This window comes from Gastrolobium bilobum, unplaced genomic scaffold (genome assembly GCF_033153095.1).
Source record: "Gastrolobium bilobum isolate Gb01-03AN ecotype WA unplaced genomic scaffold, APGP_CSIRO_Gbil_v1 utg1487, whole genome shotgun sequence".
Classification (NCBI taxonomy): Eukaryota; Viridiplantae; Streptophyta; class Magnoliopsida; order Fabales; family Fabaceae; genus Gastrolobium; species Gastrolobium bilobum.
The window spans coordinates 353,363-373,246 of record NW_026899081.1 but is presented as its reverse complement, the minus strand read 5'-3'; the positions used below and the strand labels follow the sequence as shown (position 1 = coordinate 373,246).

The 19,884-nt window shown below is 32.1% G+C and overlaps 2 protein-coding genes across 2 annotated transcripts; one reads left to right on the top strand and one right to left on the bottom strand.

Annotated features, from left to right (window-relative positions):
* Positions 1–3,443: 3,443 nt before the first annotated feature.
* LOC133287065 (V-type proton ATPase subunit E2-like) lies at positions 3,444–5,606 on the top strand. The gene is made up of 6 exons (XM_061484619.1): positions 3,444–3,564; positions 3,707–3,807; positions 4,218–4,374; positions 4,573–4,775; positions 5,317–5,416; positions 5,583–5,606. The coding sequence occupies exons 1-6, from the start codon at positions 3,463–3,465 to the stop codon at positions 5,604–5,606; spliced, it is 687 nt and encodes a 228-aa protein (XP_061340603.1). The 5' UTR covers positions 3,444–3,462.
* A 3,582-nt stretch (positions 5,607–9,188) lies between these two features.
* Positions 9,189–12,661, bottom strand: LOC133287064 (G-type lectin S-receptor-like serine/threonine-protein kinase At4g27290). The gene is made up of 7 exons (XM_061484618.1): positions 11,416–12,661; positions 10,882–11,022; positions 10,536–10,681; positions 10,240–10,450; positions 9,907–10,144; positions 9,669–9,819; positions 9,189–9,494 (listed from the first exon to the last, which is right to left on the bottom strand). Exons 1-7 carry the CDS (start codon positions 12,659–12,661, stop codon positions 9,189–9,191), a joined length of 2,439 nt encoding a protein of 812 aa, XP_061340602.1.
* Between the last annotated feature and the right edge of the window lie 7,223 nt (positions 12,662–19,884).

Genomic DNA, 19,884 nt, shown 5'->3' with positions numbered 1-19,884 from the left:
GTTACACTCATTGAAAATCAGTTTGGTATTACTGTCAAAACTTTTCGAAGTGACAATGGGCAAGAATTCTTAATGAATGAGTTTTTTTGCTCAAAAAGGAATAGTCCATCAAACCACATGCATTGAGACTCCACAGCAAAATGGAACAGTGGAGAGGAAGCATCAGCATATATTAAATATTGCCAGAGCCTTACTTTTTCAAAGTAATATTCCAAAGAGTATGTGGTCATATTGTATTATGCATGCCATACATCTTATTAATCGGCTTAGTTCACCTGTCTTGCACAACAAATCTCCCTATGAGTTGCTATATAATAAGCCACCAATACTTACTCATCTTAAAGTATTTGGGTGTTTAGCTTTTGCCTCAACCACTGTCAGTGGGCGTCTTAAATTTGATGCTAGAGCTAGGAAATGCCTCTATCTAGGTCACAAAGATGGAGTAAAAGGATACATATTGTATGATGTGTTATCTAAGCAGATTTTCCTTTCAAGAAATGTGATTTTCCATGAAGGTTTCTTTCCCTTTTCAACTGATCAATCTACAGAACACTCAGGTAATGTTCAATGCTTACCATTTGTAATTGAGTCTTCTGTTACATATGATGCACCACACAGCAGCAGTAGAGACACTCCTATATCTCCACCAGCTCTTACTCATCAGCCATTATTAGCAGCAGATCATTTATCTGACAGTGCGCCTACTCCGCGTGATACACCACAACATGATGGATCAACCAATGACAGTAGTGATGATTCTTCTATATCTATACCTGCAAATATATTATCTAATGATCACTCTCAACTTCCTACTGTTCCCCGAAGGTCCAACAGGTTAAGCATTCCACCAAAACATCTACAAGACTACTTGTGCAACAATTCAGCTGTTTCTACTGATCATCCAATTTCTTCAGTGCTTTCTTACACCAAGTGTTCAGCTGAACACTCATCTTTCTGTCACAACATTAGTTCTTTCATTGAACCTCACACATACAAACAGGCATCACAATCTAGTGAATGGGTTACTGCCATGGCTGAAGAGATACATGCTTTAAACAAAAATCAAACCTGGACTTTTGTAGATTTACCTCATGTAAACGTCCAATTGGCTCTAAATGGGTCTACAAAATCAAACCTCATCAAGATGGCTCCATTTCTAGATACAAGGCACGTCTTGTTGCGAAGGGATATAATCAAATGGAAGGTGTAGACTATTTTGAAACCTTCTCCCCTGTTGCAAAACTAACCACTATTCGGTTGCTATTAGCAGTTGCTGCAGCTCGTGGCTTTTTCATGGAACAACTTGATATTAACAACGCTTTTCTCCATGGTGACCTCCTAGAAGAAGTTTACATGTCTGTTCCAGATGGGGTCTCTCCTCCCTCTCCAAACCAAGTATGTAAACTCCAAACATCACTCTATGGGCTTAAGCAAGCTAGTCGTCAGTGGAATGCTCGTCTCACCACTGAACTTCTGCTCCTTCGATACACCCAATCTTCAGCTGATCACTCCTTATTCACCAAGGTTAGCAATGGTACTTTTACTGCATTACTGGTATATGTTGATGACATGGTCCTGGTTGGTGACAATATGGATGAGATCAATTCTGTTAAACAACACCTTGATCAACAGTTCTGCATCAAAGACTTAGGACCTTTGAAATTTTTTCTTGGTCTTGAAATAGCTTGGTCACCTCATGGAATTGTTGTTAATCAACGGAAATATGTTCTAGAACTGCTTGCCGATAGTGGTTTGCTTGGGGCCAAGGCTGCCTCCACACCAATGGAGCCTACCCTACGTTTATGTCAGAATCAAGGTGATCCTTGTGCTGATCCTGCATCATATCGTAGACTTGTGGGGCGTCTATTGTATCTTGCTAATACTCGACCGGACATATCTTTTGCTGTGCAACAGCTTAGCCAATTTGTGGCTTACCCAATGATAGCTCATTTTGATGCTGCCATTCGAGTACTCAGATATCTAAAAGGGTCTCCTGGCAAGGGGTTATTCTTCTCTTCTAGTAGCTCTCTTACACTTTCTGGTTTCAGTGATGTTGATTGGGCCACATGCTTGGATACTCGTCGCTCTATTACTGGGTTTTGTGTCTTTCTTGGCACCTCTTTGATCTCTTGGAAATCCAAGAAGAAAACCACTGTGAGTCGATCCTCCGCTGAAGCAGAATACCGTGCCTTAGCCTCTTTGACTTGTGAGATCCAATGGCTCACCTATATTTTACATGATCTTCGTGTTCCCGTTTCTGGTCCTGCTATGCTTTATTGTGACAATCATGCTGCAGTTCATTTGGCCCATAATCCTTCCTTTCATGAAAGAAGTAAGCACATAGAGCTTGATTGTCATGTTACACGCCATCATATTCTGCAAGGACTGATTCATTTGATACCTATTGTCTCATCTCAACAGCTTGCAGACATGTTTACCAAAGCCCTTCATCCTACTCATTTTCATGACTTCATGGACAAGTTGGGGTTTAAGGATATTCACCTTCCAACTTGAGGGGGGGGGGGTGTTGATGTAGCATTCTGTTTTCTGTTTCAAGTTAGTTAGCTTTATTTACTGCCTGGGCTTATATGTTAATTGGGCTTATTTGTACTGGGCCTTTTCCTTCAGTTTAGGATTAGTTAGTTAGATTGGTGATGTCATATTTAAACTCACTGTGTGTAGAAACTTAACTTTGGTTTTTCTAAATTCCCTTATTCTGGTTAATGTGGATCGATTCAGATTCTAAGACTTACTTTGGTTTTTCTAAATTCCAGCTGCTCTGATTGTAATACTTTTTTCGTGTTTTGCTGATCATTTATGCCAAAAACTTACATCACTATTCCATACTTTTTCCTAAATTCCAGAAGTAAGGTAAAGTTACAAAATTCCTAATAGAAATTAGAAATTGCTGATGTGTCAACTCATGTGGTCCTGTAATTCGCTCAAGAAGAAAGAGTAGCATTTTAGTGGACAAAAAAATATTAGTATAATTAAATTATATGAAAGGTGGATCTTGTCTTGAGTTTACAACATTTGATTTTCTCTTTAATTTTTGTTATCCTTGGTTTGCTTGTTCAATGTTCCATATTTAGAATATTTCTGTTCAAGATCCAATCCCATAACAGACTGAAAACAAAGCGCGGATGAAGGCAACTTATTAGCATTTTATTTTTTTTTCCTCTCATTTTTAAAATTCCACCACTGTTATTTATTATAACACATGTACAAAACTAAAAATTAGTTACATAAAAAATCTTGCAATTATCTTGTAAGGAATCATAATAGTTACACTTCCATTCCAGCAGCTGGGTTTGGAGAAGACAATTGATTATAGGTGGCAAAGATACCACTTTTTCTTTTCTGTATCTGTTTTTTTTTTTTTGAGAAATTACCAATAAAATTAATACCGAGGTTGTTTTCACATTGTTCTAGGTTCTGTCAGAAAACAAAAGAAAAGGAAAGATGAAGGATGCAGATGTGTCAAAGCAGATCCAACAGATGATTAGGTTCATCCGCCAAGAAGCTGAGGAGAAAGCTAATGAAATATCTGTCGCTGCTGAGGAGGTTTGTTTAATTAATAATATATATTTATGAACGTTTTCTATCAATGATATAAAACTCAAATGTTATCAACAACAATGCTAGATTTTGCAGTATATTTTATTAATATCAATGTTTGGTTGATTATTACTCTGATTCCTTATAGGAATTCAATATTGAGAAACTGCATTTACTCGAAGCTGAAAAGAGAAAGATCAGACAAGAGTACGAGCGAAAAGCCAAACAAATTGATGTTCGCAGAAAGATGTGAGTTTGTTCGTTTCATTTTCATACGACCTGATCAAGATTAAACAATATATATAAAGATGAGTAACTTTTTGGTCCTCACCAAATTTTTTACTCCTTAACAGATACAAAGACTATTCGTGGTTTTTAAGAAATTCAAAATGAACTTATTTAGTTGAAATCGTGGTCTATCACAAATTAAAAAAAGACCCATATTAGTCATTCAGAAGGATTAAAATGGGTCAATTTTGAATTTCTTAGAGACCACGAATAGCCTTTTTATTTGCTAATGACTAAAATTTTTGGTGAGGACCGAAAATGGTATTTACTCTATAAAGATTAACCTTGCTTTTAGAACCTTTGAAATTATAAATTTTATTTCAATCATGAATTGTGAAATCTTATACGAAACTTGATAATTGCATGAGCAGTGAATACTCAATGCAGCTGAATGCATCCCGTATAAAAGTACTTCAAGCACAAGATGAGGCTGTGAATTCTATGAAGGATGCTGCTAAAAAGGCGCTTTTACGTGTCTCGAATGATAAGAAAGCATATAAGAAACTCATGAAAGACATGATTGTTCAGGTATTTAAAGCAGAGTAATATTATATATTTTGCACAATAACACAAAATGTTAATTTTAATTTCACTCTTTGTAGTTTCTTTATTGAAGCTCGTGATTAAGATTATTGATTGACATGCAATTATATATATGAAAAACAAAATGTTAATTAAGCTAGCTCAAGTGACAAGAACAATGTTAATTTGTTGCCCATGTTGTAGGGTTTAATGCGCCTGAGGGAACCATCAGTGATACTACGATGCAGAGAGGGTGACCGTAAGCTAGTTGAGTCATTGCTAGAGGAAGCCAAAAAAGAATACTCGGAGAAAGCCAACTTGCAATCCCCTAAGATTACCCTTGATGATCGTGTTTACCTCCCACCATCTCCAAAAAACAGTGCCGTGGATTCCCATGAACCTTTTTGGTATCTCCTTTTGATTCTGTTAATAATTAACATGAATTACTTTTTAATTAGTTGCTAATTTCTATGACATTTTTTGTTGTTGTTAATATTGCCTTTAAACTTGTGGTAGTGTATTTTCTTACACTATCTTCATAGAGAAATATATGATAGTTTATTGGGTCATTTTATCTCGTTAACTTAATTCACTTTTTCTTGTTTTGAAACAAAAGATTATTCAAATCCTTGCCTATCAGAGTCTTTTTTTTTTTTTTCTAAAACATTTTAAAATAAACAAGATTATATAGTATGGGTTAAGTGTATATTATTTTAAAGGACACAAGTTATGTGTTTTTAGTTTTGAACGCTATATTTTATTAGTAAGACATAATTATAATATAAAAAATTGTTCTTTTTCTTTCTTCACGTCAATTGAAGTGACTCAAGAAACAGAAAAAAAAAAAAAATTTCATATTATAACTATTCTTACCAGTATTATACTAACACCTAATTAAGCTTAAGTAAATGACTTGCCTTGTTTCTCTACTTGATTGTTTCAATGAAGCTCCGGAGGAGTAGTATTGGCCTCGGAGGATGGGAAGATAGTGTTGGAAAACACCCTTGATGCGCGACTGGATGTCATTTTCCGACAGAAACTGCCTCAGGCATGTTCATGTTCATCATCGTACACTCCTTCCATTCATTTCAACTAGAATTGCAACATTTGAGTTTCCAAAAAAAAAAAAAAAAGAATTGCAACATTTGCCTTATTAGTGCAAAAGGTTAGTTATTGCTATTAAATCTTGACTAAAGTTATTAGTGTCCTTGCAGATACGGAAGCGCCTGTTAGGTTGAACAACAGACTTCAATCTGAATTCTATCTTTATATCAACAAATGGAAGATCAAGAACATTGTCACCTCTCTGTGAACCTTATCAAAACAAATGACTCCTTTTTTATTTTATTTTATTTTATTCTATTCTGCTTTGAAGTCAAGTGTTTTATGTCTTCCTTTTTGGCTTTTTTTTTTTTTTAAATAAGTTAGAGATGAGAGGAAGAATATTCAACGAATGCTTCTGATATATTATATCGCTGGAAGAGAATAATAAGTTAGACTATTTGAATTTTGGCATAAATTTGAATCTTAGCATACTTTTTTAATTTTAATTGGGTTCTTCTTAAAAATAGGTAATGTTCATAGAGTGGGCTTTTGCGAAAACCCTGATATTATGATCAGGATTCAGGAACAGTCACAGACACTGGAGAAAAGATTAAACATAAGTTCTGATAAAAATTATATGCAATGACATAATAGTTTATGGGAATAGATTATTCTATTTATCTTTGTTTATCCCTCTTATATCAAAATCTTAATAAAAGAGAAAAATAATAAAGGTAGTTAGGATTTTAATCTAATAATATTAAAGAATGGTAGGCAAAATTATGCAGAAAGAGAAATAGGTAAAATAATATATCTCCAGTTTATGATATTAAAAAATTGGGCAAATATCACTACTAGGCAATGTTATTAAACCCGACAAGGTTATTGACCCGGTCGAGGTACTTGGTCACTGGATCATCGGTTCAACCAATGAGTCACTGGTTCAACCGCATGACCCAGTAAGTATATGTAAATCTACAATTTATATTAAAAAAACTATAAATATACTTAAATACTTGTAAAAAAATATACTAATTTCAAATATTTTAATATGAAAATAATAAATTACATATCATTGTCCAACAAAAGATCAATCAAACATATAATATTTGTGATACTAGTGTTTCAGGTTCAGTAAACGACATCTCTAACTATAAATCAAATCAAAATTGTCTGCATATTGCATAATCAAGATAATATTAGTGTTGTAGGTACATAATCTATGTAAGTTAATAAGCTACAAATCACTCAAATATTTCAAAAGAAAACAAACCATTTGTATTTAAGAGTAAAAAAAAAAGACATTAATTTATGAAAATAAATTAGTTATTTTTTATAAACCGGGTCGGGTCACCGGTTGAACCGACCGGGTCACACCGGTTCTGTAACATGGCCGGTCCAATATGAAAACCAGACCGGTTACATAATCGATTCACCGGTTTTCGGGTCGACCCGGCCGGATCGGTCGATTTTTATAACATTGCTACTAGGTGAACTAATATGTGTGTGCAAATACTCGTATTGAAATTTGATTTTTTTTTTATACACAATTGAAATTTGAATTTAATTACCAAGCTATAGTTCACAAGAGTGAATAGAGTAAGGGAGGAAATATAAAAAGGTCCAAAATATAGACCTTTTAATATTTGATCGATTCCCTTAATTAAAAACTAAAATCGAAACCGAATTTCAACCGGTGTGTTTTGATTATGACTGATTCCGAATGATATGTTTTGATTTATAATCAAATATTGCGTTTTGATACATGGCGAAGTTGGACTTTTATATGCAATGGCGGAGCCAGGATTGAATGGGAGTGGAGGCGAAAATTAATTTTTTGTCTTCATATATTAGTATTTTTTTTACCTATTAACCTCGTACGAACTCATTTAGGTAATTTCTTACCAAAATATTAACATTTAACAACATTTGAAAGACTGAAAAAATGTACTATTAGTCAGGTCCAACAGACATAAAAAGTAGTTTAAAGCAATAATTAAAAAAATAGAGTGCCTTAACTAAAACAATACTTTTAACTAAATTTTCTTAAAATAAAATAAAATAAAAGACCGCAACCAAGTTGCCCAAAAAAGTGAATCTGTTAAGTTACAGCAAATTCAATTTCTCTATATGAAACTACTACACAAAGAGAAACACAACCATGCAAATGCAAATGAAAAGAACGCAAAAAGGTGGCAAAAAGGCCAAAGCTTTCATTAACCAAAACATAGCATATGAAAATAAAAAAGAAAATGTAGAAAAGGTTACACATAACACACACATTAGGTGAAGTGGAGTTAGATTTCAACTTGGATCTCAAACCAGAACTTTCAAAAGAAGCACATTTAACAATCACAACAGTACTATATTTGACCTTTAATTGCACTAATTTTTTTTTCAATTTTTTGGAGAGGGAGGCAGCCGCCCACTTTAGCCTCCCCTTGTCTCCGCCGCTGCTTACATGCATTGTGCACCATCTTTCCCCGTCTTTCCCCGCTACTAGTGTGGCTTTGTTTGATGAGGTCACGAGTCTCTAGTTTATTTTCTTTTTTCATTGTACCAAAAAACAACTTATGTTTAGAATATTCAAATTAGTAAACAGTTTAATTTAGTTTTAAAAACATGTCAAATACTATAGGATTTATTAGAATTTTATTTAGTTTTAAATAAATAAACTATTTCACGTTTATTAACTTTTATATTTTACTTTATACAATAGTTAAAATATAAAATAAAATAAAATAAAATAAAATCAGTTCCAATTTTATTGAATTTCACATATAAGAATTGATTTCAAAATTAATCCAAATTTATTTTTTATAATGAGTTCCAAATATAAGAATCGATTTATAAATCAAAACAAATCAAATTATTCCTTAACACAACCTATATATCCAATTCATTGGAAATAAAAAACTACATTCTTCAAATATAAACTGAAAACACCTAACGTGTTTGAAATATCTGAATTTTAAATAATGAATATTCGGATACTAGATATTTAATATTTTAAAGACTCAAACTAAAATTAATTCTATTTTTCTGGAAATTATTAATATCATATAGATATCGATTTCTCTTCTTTTATATTTCACTCCACTTTCTTGCGCATATAGTTAGTATTCGACTATTCGTGTATGAATTGAATTCAAGTAAGGTAATAAATAAAGGGTTTTGTTTATCTCATTTTATATGAGATAAACAATTTTCCTACACACACAAAAAGAGGTTGGGTCTCACGATTCTTTTTTCTCCCTCCTCTTACTTGTGGGTCCCACTTATACTTTTATTTCTACAACATGAGATAATTTTTTTTCCTACAACATAAGAAAAATATATCCCATAAATAAATATTTTAATTTTTATTTCATTTTATGTGATGATATATGATTTTAAAATATTTTAAATAATGGACATCGCATATTATATTTAATGTTATTAAGATTGGGTTTAACTTATTAGTGACATTTCTTTCAGAAACAAAAAACAATTAATGATTCAAATAGAAATTAAAGGTAAATCCAATAATATATTGCTAGATGGAAACTTTGAGGCCCATATCGCTGATTTTGGACTAGCCAAGTTCTTGCACCACCCTGTAGCCTCTCAGTCCGTGTCCGTTATCGCTGGTTCCTATGGTACCAAGTTTTCACTGAATTAGAGAAACCGATTCCCACTTATCACTGAATGACATGTCTGTCATTTGTAAACTTGGTACCTTGTTAGTTTGGCCACATATCATTTCATCTATGTAGCTCCATAAGCACAGTGGTACTCTATCTTGCCTCTATTAATGAGATGGAAATTTCATTTGTTGAACACCTTTCACAATTTTTTGAAGATTCAGAAAAAAGTGGATTATCATTTCCTGTGTAGAACCCGGGTTGGCTTGGCTTTGGGAGTACTTTTTCGCCCTTTAACATTATAACCACAGATGACATGTTAGGCCTATTTTCTGGTCTCTGTTGTACGCATAATAGACCCACATGAATAAGTCGCAATATTTCGGATGGGATAACTGAATCAGCTAATAACTCATCTATCAGCTCTTGGGGTCTTTCTTCAATCCATAGTCTCCATGCCTGAAACATAAAAGCCATAAACAAGTTTGTGTTCAATTCTTATTCTAGTTTTACCTCCTTGTTTTTACACATTTCCAAACAAGCATATCCTAAAGTGTTTTATTGAGATACACAGCAAAGTTATTTGATGAGATAATGAGGACATAATTTTGAAAGGATATATTTTAAGCTTACATGACTAAGAAGATTAAGATGATGGTGCGGGTCACAAAATCCCCTAATCTTCCTTCCGCTAATTATCTCAAGTACAATTACACCAAAGCTAAAAACATCAGATTTGGTTGAAAAAGATCCATGCACAGCATACTCTGGAGGCATATAACCACTGCACAACAACATTGAAGTTGAAAAAGAGACAGTTTAAAAGAGTTGCAACATAGTGAAACCTAACTAAGCCATGAGAAGTACTTACTATGTGCCCATCACTCTTTTTGTTTTGGCTTCAACTTGGTCTCCTCTAAATATTCTAGCCAAACCAAAATCTGATATCTTTGGGTTCATTTCATCATCAAGAAGAATGTTACTAGTCTTTAGATCTCTGTGGATGATTCTTAGTCTTGAGTCTTGGTGAAGATAAAGAAGCCCTCGAGCAATCCCATCAATAATTTGGAACCGCTTATTCCAATCTAATAGTTTACTTTGCATTGAATCTGACAAATTTTACATATTTAGTTAGCATGGCAACTACATGATTGCAGAAGTGCAAATAAAGATGAATAAATTTAAGTGAGGTGAAAAGTCAAACCAAAAATAAAGTAATCCAAGCTTCTATTAGGCATGAATTCATAGATCAACAACTTTTCATCTTGAAAAATAGAACAACCAAGAAGCTTTACAAGATTGCGGTGCTGAAGTCTTGCCATCAACATGACTTCATTTTTGAACTCCTCTGTTCCTTGTCCAGAAGTATTTGAAAGCCTCTTGACGGCAATCTCTTGTCCACCTGCTAATAAGCCCTAGTAATAGTTTTGGAAATTTTAAAACTTTGGTAAAAATTCCTTTGTATTGAAGGATTTGTTGAATAAATTTAAGGTTCACTACCTTGTATACTGGTCCAAAGCCACCTTCTCCTAATTTGTTACTTTGTGAGAAGTGATTTGTGGCATTAGAGATGAATGAAAAATCAAATATTATTGCCAAATTGATGTCTTCCTCCCCTCCCTTGTCGTTGCAATGATTTATAATTCCTGAAATGGTAAGATATATGGATATAGTATATTTAACAGTTTATTAGTAGTTATAATGTAAATAAAGAAAAAGAAAATAGAAGGAAAAGAAATCAGGCTTCAGAATTGAAGAATACTTCTTGTCATTTCAATAACTATGTTTCGATTATAAAATGAAGAGTGCATCATAAAGAGTGAAAGTTTACTTATGACAAAGTCACCTGACTTCTCATTCTTCTTCCTCTGTATACAAGAGGATTTGACTAATCCAAGGATTGCTATGCATATGATGAATGTAATGATTCCTACTAGAGTCCCTGCAAGCTTCTTGCTATTAAAGTTCCTCTTACTCTTTCTATGATCTGTAAATTAAGAGAATTGGTAGTCAATAAACAAGCATTCAGTTTGGAAGCTGATTGTAACTAAATGTTCCACTAAATAGTAGAGATATCTTAAAAACACAATTTATTACTGTCACAATTATGACAAGACAGGAGGCGTTTATATCTTGGAGCAGAGCGAAATTCCAATTAGCGTGTCCCTCTAATTATTCTTGAGCATTATGTTAACCAGGACAACACCCTTGCTCTTTCATGTCCTACTTTCTAATAGTAATGAGGATGGTTTTTAAAAGACTATTCCGTCATCAATTGTGGCTTTTGAAAGTAGAAGGTCAACTAAATGCTGAAAAGTATAGTTGATGTTATGTTTGAATGAAAAAGCAAAGCAATGGATGGAATGGTAAATGAAAATACCTAGCTCTGAAGCAGCCACTCGTATGTAGATATCCTGTCCTTGGTCAGTGTGTTTTCTCAAGTCCAAAATGTCACCAAACCAAATCAAGCAACCACTCATACCGACTGTAACATCTAAATATGCATATGCTGTGCAAGAACAGTTTTGCAAACATAATGTCTCACATTCATCAAAGCTCTTGCTCTTGTCAAACAAGGAAGAAGACGTGTCTGGTAACTTCACTCCTGTGTGCTTCAGAAAGCCATCTCCATTCTGACAACTTAAATTTTGTATTCTAACACACCCACCAGTCCAATCTAATGAATTCCATTTTGCTTGAAATTTGGGAGTGAAACCTTCCAAACAGTCACATATTGGATAGTTAACAGTATCACACTTTGAATTAGCACCACAAAAGGCATAATATTCACACTGGTCCATGGGATGAGTAGATATAATCTCCCAACCTCGAGTTCTATCTAACCAAACCAAACGTTGTGTAATACCTGATGGGGTAAGCACTGCTCTAGTAACAATTGAACTGTTCAAGGTTTCATATTCCAAAGAGATTTCCTTGTCAGTAAATTGCAAAGAGAATTTCAACAATTCCTGCAATCTAAGCCAAGAAGAACCTGAAAACATATTGCCAGTCCACGGTCCTGCTCTGAATATTACAGTCGCACCCTTTGTAACAACTAGTTGAGGAAAGCCACGAGTATCTATGTGATATGAAAAATCACCAACACCAGGGTCTTGTGTGTTTCTCCAAGATGTGAGAGATCTATATGAACCCGTAACCAAATTGCTCTTAATTTTCATTCCTGCAAGGTAAGTGTCACCAGGATAATCAAAGCTTTCCCACAAAAGGTTCTCCCCATTTTCTCCATCTTTCACAACAAGGTTTCCTGAGTCCAAAAGCTGCATGAAAGGTTTCTCAGCAATTCTTGTTGCGTTGAAGATCCAGATTATACCTCTTGAGCCATCAAGAATAAGGAGGTTTCCTTGATCAGTAAGCTTCAGAATTGGCTTTGAGTTTTCAACTGGGGTATCTCTGTTGGCTACCCACACAATTGTCCTTGGTGATATGCTCTTGTACCATATACCAAAGTATTGGCTTTGTGAATTTCCAAAGCTGAAGAATCCAGCTTCGAAAATTCTCCCTGCTGAAACAAGTGTCTCATCATCTTGTATAGACTGATTCTTAGATAACGTGGGCATGAAGCAGAATAATACACAGCACATAACTAGCACCTTATTCCTCTCCATTGCATTTCTGACACTCTGGCCTATAGCTATATACAAGGATGAAGGATTTAGTGTTTCTCACGGGGTTCGTTTTTGCTGAATTGAATGCGGATAAATTATAGTCCAAAATAACGTTACTGAGGCAGAAAATAAAATATTTTTATAATTATAATTTATTTTAATATTTTTTAATCTTTTAACTCAAAACATGAGAGTAAATATAAATAACTTATTTGATTTACGGTAGAAACATTAAAGCCTTTTTATATTATGCATGACCAAGTGTTTTACTGTACCAATGCTTTATCTCTTACAATACGAGAAAAAATAAACTTTATATATAATGAAAAAAGTATTTATCATTTTAAATGACACAAATTTATGTTCATTTAAAAGAAAAATAGACACAAAAGGTGAGACTCGTATTTTTTTTAGTGAAACTCACACCTCTTTATATTTATCTCTCTTTTAAAAAATTTAAATTTACGTCATTTAAAAGTAAGCACACTTTTCTCATATATAATTCATAGACATATGCTTTTTATATTATTTTGGTTTGTCTTATTTTTTAGCAAATGTCGCTCTGTTTAGGTGAAAATCTTACGTACAGTTTGACTATTTTTTTGAATTTCCTCGGTCAATGGATAATCGAAGATTAATCTTTTAGAAACGTATAAATCATCGATATGAGATTTTACTTATATCAACAAAGTCTTTTTCATATATACAGTTAAGAATCAAATCACTGTCAATATATTTAAGAGACTCAATCATCTACTAATTATATCGGATTTTGTTGACTATTTAGTATTTAGACAAAAATAGTAACTTGAAAACAATATATGTTTCAATAAAAATAATATTTGAGCGAATAAGAGAGATTAGTCTAAATCGTACCATGTGCTTTCTTTGACTGGTCTGAAATGCATAACAATGAATGAGATTAGAAGCTTTGACCCATCTCAGTTAATCGTACAATGCTTTCTCACGTGCTTTTTTTTTTACTTTAACATTTCTATTAATAAATTATCTATATTCGCTTCGAAAATGATATCGTTTTGAGTTGAAAAATAAAAAAATCATAATAAAAAAATTATTATAATTTTAAAATAAAATAATTATAAAAATACCTTAATTTCTGCCCTAAAATAATATTATTTTGAACTCAATATAAATAAAATATCTATAAAAATACTTTAATTTCTGCTCTAAAATAATATTATTTTGAACTCAATATAAATAAATTTATATATTAAGAATAGAAAAAACAAACTTTTTTTAATACCTAAAGTGGGAACAGTGACCAATAATGACTAAACAATTCAATTATTGAACTAAAAGAAGAAAAAAAATCACTCACCCTATCCCTCTTGAGCGAGAAAAGTTACCATGCACCCGGTGCAATGCACCTTTTTCTAAAAAAAAAACAAAAACTAGGACATGGAAGGAAATACCTAAAATGATAGGAATAAAAATGTCATAAAAAATTTATTATTTTAAAAAATAGAACACTGAATTATGGTGTACCGGGTCTATCTTAATTTTTCTCCTCTTGAGCGGCGATGCAACCTTCCATAAAGACAGCCTGCCATTAAAGCCTACCAAATTATTGATCGCATCACATTATTGTCAATAAAAATTCCATAAAGACAGCCTACCAATAAAGCCACACACGAAACATATATTATTTTATTCTCATTTGATTTCTAATTAATAATTTATCTATATATTTGCCAATAAATAAATTATAGAATGAAAACTTATATAATATAATGAATGTGAACAGGGCCTACCATCTTCTTCAATGTCATGTTTTATTTTTATTTTTATTTTTTTGCATTATTTATTTAACTTTTACTTTTAGAATATTTTATATTTTTTAATTCCTTACATTAAATTATAAAACTAACAACCCCATTATTTTTAACAAAAAAACATCAGCCCAGGTCATTGGGCTTAAGTGACCAAGTCGACCTTTTGGGTATTTTTTATTTTTTAAAGAGAAAATTCACAAAATTAGGCAAAAGTATAGTACTATCATTCTTTTGCAAAAATTTCTCATATTCAAATAACATTGAAAAGTTTAGTCAGAGTAGAGCAGTCAAACGTGTTTAGTGACATGACGCGTTTAATCTTGTCAACAAATATGATGTGACTTGGATTCACGTCAGCAATCTGGAGCAACTTCATGCCAAGTGACATATTCTGCTTGAGTCCCGTCAACATATGTGACAAGACTACTCGCATCAAATCAATTGACGCCACGTGGCTAATCGCGTCACCACATGTTTAGTAAATGGTTTTCTATCCTATGGTTAATATTTAATTAAAATAATAGATATATAATAATTATAATTAATATTTTATTATTTAAGTTCTACTTCATTATTTTCTTAATTATGGGGGCTAAATTATAATTAATATTTAGTCATTTCTATACTAATTCAAAGTTTCATAATAGACTCAGATTAATTAATTTATATTAGTTAATACTAACCGTAGGATAGAAAAATATTAACAATTTATTTACTAATTTATATTTAGTTAATACTAACCCTAGGATAGAAAAATATTTACTAAAAAAATTAATTAGTAATGCAATAATTACTTAGTAATTATAATTAATGTTTAGGCTGAATAATAAATATAATTTTTGTATTTTTTTGTAGAAAACTGAATTATGAAACTTCGAATTAGAATAGAAATGATTAAATATTAATTATAATTTAGAAAACATAATTAAGAAAATAATGAAGTAATAATTAAACAAAAAAAATATTAATTATAATTAGTATATAATTATTATTTTAACTAAATATTAACCTAGGATAGAAAACCATTTACTAAAATATTAATTAGTAATGCAATAATTTCTTAATAATTACAATTAGTGTTAAGGCTAAATAATAAATGGGAAAAAAATTTCTGATGTTACTTTAGATAACTTTATCTAATGTTCATCGAAACGACGTTGTTTTGAGGTTGAAAAATTAAAAATTAGAGTGATAAAGACTATTATAACCCTGAAATAAATTAAAATTACAAAAATACCATGATTTCCGTCTCAAAACGTCGTCGTTTTCATGAACATTAGATAAAGTTATCTAGAATAACATCAGAAAAAACAAACTCATAATAAATAGAATTTATGAACATTTTTTTGTTTGGGAAACTGAATTATGAAACTTTGAATTAGTATATAAATGATTAAATAATATAATAATTTAGGCCCCATAATTAAGAAATGAAGTAGTAATTAAATAATTAAATATTAATTATAATTAGTATATAATTATTATTTTAATTAAATATTAACCTAGTATAGAAAACTATTTACTAAAAAAATTAATTAGTAATGCAATAATTACTTAATAATTACAATTAGTGTTTAGGCTAAATAATAAATATAATTTATGAATTTATTTTTTGGGAAACTGAATTATGAAACTTTGAATTAGTATAGAAATGATTAAATATTAATTATAATTTAGGCCCCATAATTAAGAAAATAATAAAGTAATAATTAAATAAAAAATATTAATTATAATTAGTATATAATTATTATTTTAATTATATATTAACCTAGGATAGAAAATCATTTACTAAAAAAATTAAATTAGTAATGCAATAATTACTTAATAATTACAATTAGTGTTTAGGCTAAATAATAAATATAATTTATGAAGTTTTTTTTTTTTTTTTTGGAAACTGAATTATGAAACTTTGAATTAGTATAGAAATGATTAAATATTAATTATAATTTAGGCCCATAATTAAGAAAATAATGAGGTAGTAAATAAATAATTAAATATTAATTATAATTAGTATATATCTATTATTTTAATTAAATTTTAACCATAGGATAAAAATCCATTTACTAAACATGTGGTGACGCGATTAGCCACGTGGTGCGAATTGATTTGACGCGAGTAGTCTTGTCACATATGTTGACAGGACTCAAGCAGAATATGCCACGTGGCATGAAGCTGCTCCAGGTTGCTGACTTGGATCCGAGTCGCGTCTTGTTTGTTGACTAGATTGAATGTATCATGTTAGTTGACGCGTTTGACTGCTCTACCCTGGCCAAACTTTTCAGATGTACTTTGAACATGAGAAATTTTTGCAAAAAAATGATAGTACAGTGCTTTTGCCTACAAAACCAACCCCAAATATCACATATTGAAACTTAACACAAAGACCCTACCACCGAAAAGTTTTGAGGCAGCTTACTTGTAGTGTAGCAACACAACGAAGAAGACCAATGAGTTGTTAAGGTGGCTTGTGTAGTGGCGCGATGGTGGAGCTCGCGATGGACCAGCGGCGAGGCGATGCTAACAGCGTGGTGGTCGGCGGGTTGCGGTGATGGCAGCGGTCACTAGTGACTTTCTTTCTCTCCAAGATCAGTGTAGTCGCCAGTCAAGTGTAAGAACCTGCACCGTTAAATAATTAACTAAATAAGATTATCAATGTCGGAGCATAGATATGATAAAGAGTATGCATAATTATGATAAGATAATTATTTAGAAAATCAAATAACGTTTAAAGTCGCTTTTCTAATGAAAAGTGCTGATATCAGTTTTGCTTCACGGTATAACTGCGTATCGGTAAAGTGTTTCAAAAAATTATAATATAAATATAAATATTCCTAGAGAAATATCTAGGTTAAGGATATCAAGTTTGGAGTAAGAATAATGACTGTTGATGTTAGAACTAATACCGGCTATGTATAAAATGCGTACCAGAAAAGCGCTGCGAAAATTATAAGAAAAATATGATAATTCCTAGAAAAATGGCTAGGCTCAGAATCTAAAGTTTTGTAGAAAAATAATTAGCGGAACTATTAGAACTAATATTGTGGATTAATGGGCATACTTATATAAATAGCCATTGCACATAAATCTAGGTCAGATTTCTGATTTTCTACATAGCTTCTTCATGTGTTCTTGGCTGCCACCTTCTCCATACACTTTCCTTTTCAAGAAACCACTCTTCTCTCCATGGATATCACCAAAGCTTTCATCTTTTACCTTCTCCATTTCATCTAATCACTAAGGAACCTTGAAAGCAAACATTTTGGTAGGAAAAAATCTCATCTTGGAGCCACAAAGATTCTGCCCATGTGTGTTTAAACACCATCTCCATTTGTGAGAGCTTGAATCACCCCCAAGCCATTGTAGAATAGTTGTTTGGCAAGAAAGAACCAACTTTGAAGAACCATTTTCGTGCTCTTACCTTGGCAGCAGAGGAAAATGGGTTATAGACCATGAAGTCCCTTCCTTTTGGTGTCTTGAAGCTCATGAGTATATGCCTCAACACTTCTCTTTGTGTTTTCATGAATATAAGATGATTTGAAGATGTAAAATTATGAATTTTGATAATTTGAACGTTGGTTGATGAACCTAAGTGTTAAAATACATGTTAAGTCGATGGGATAGATGTATCTAGGTGAAAGATGAAATTTTAATGGATAATTTCATGCTAGGCTACTATTTTTTGCCACTGTCGCGAAATATCCGAATATGGCATATTCGGATATTGAGACAGCAACAAATCTGTTTCAGTAAAAATTCGATATCTTGAGCTACAGAGCTCCAAATCGAGTGCCATTTGAACCTATGTGTAGATAACACATAGAGCTACAACCTTGTAAAATTTTGTATCCATTGGATAAGTGGTTTGATCGAAGTTTCAGTTTGAAGTCACATCTTGGTTGCTGGAAATTCAGTTTGCAATAGTCACTTTGCGAAAATCATAACCGGAGTTATACAAATCGGATTGAGACATAAAATATGTCGTCGAAAATCTTGTGATGTCTAGTTTAACATATTAAAATCTCAGAATTTTTGGTAAGAGTTGCAACTGCAGTTTTAAAAATGGTAAGTGAAGTTTGTTGTAGTATTCTTAAATAGAGTTGATTTCTTTGGAATGTTCTTCAAGGAAATGAATTATAGACTCTATTGTATTTGTAAGTGATGTTCTAAGGTTAAGGGACCTTAGGGAGTGGACTTAGTTTATCCCACTGTGGCGATTACGGCAAGTATACCAATCGTTTCAAGTAATAAAGTAGTGAATAAGAATATCGTTCCCACGAGGATTAATGCGTCAAGTACTATTATAACTAGACCCCTTAATTTGGAAAACTCGAATTGGTTGTTGAGAATAATTTTTTAATTTAAAATAAAATGAAAATTAATTGCAATAAATATCAAGAACGCAAGAATTGAGAATTAAATTTAGAATACCAAAAAGAAAAGCTGCAGTTAGAAATTATTTCACCTCAGATCCTCCTAGAGTAGTTTAAATTAAATTCAATAATAATTTACCTCAGATATTTCAGATAATTCATCTTCTAAAAATAGTTGGTTAAATCCTAATGTCTTAGTGACTTTAACCCTTTACTCTAATTAGAATCCTAATGTCTTAGTAATCCCTCTTAGAATAAGCATTAAACGCGATGAATTATGAAGTTTACAACTCAAGCAAGCCTATGTCTAGATCATACAAGAATTGGTATTTTACCCCAGTCAGTATTAAAACCTCAATATGTATATTGCGAGTCCTAACCCTCAAATCCCTATAAGAGTGATCAATTCATACAAGGATATAGAAATGCATGCAAGGTAAAATACAAATACTTAAATAATTTATTAAATAAACTAAATTAAACTACAAATAGGATTCACATCGGATCCATAATCCTAACTACATAAATAAACTTAGCCTAACTTGTTCATAAATTCAGAATAAAAAGATGCTGAAAAATAAAAAGAGTTCATGATAAAATTTGGTTGATGATCAGTGATGAGACTTCAATCTCCTTCTCCTTCTCTGGAATTCCGCTCTAGATTTTCTCCTTCGCTTCTGCCTTCTGCGTTCGTCTTCGAGTTCGCCTTTCTTTCGTCCTCTGAATCCAACTCGTCTGAAGGCTTCATCGCGTCTATTTAAAGACTTAAAATTGGGCTTTAAGTTTTGGACCAGCTCGCTGAAGCGAGCTGCTCAGCGAGCAATTTCCCTTTTCTCGCTGTTGTGCTCGCTGTTGCGAGTTGAAGAGCGGGCTTCTCGCTGAAATGAGTTGAAGAGCGAGGAAGAATTAATTTTTATTAATTCTTTATTTTCTTGATTTTTGATTTATCTTCAACCGGTGTCAACTGCCTTTTCATCAGATCAGATCAGATCATATCAGTGGTTTGTTTTTCTAGTGTGAAACAACCTGAAACAACAATAAAAATTAGAATCTTATCTAT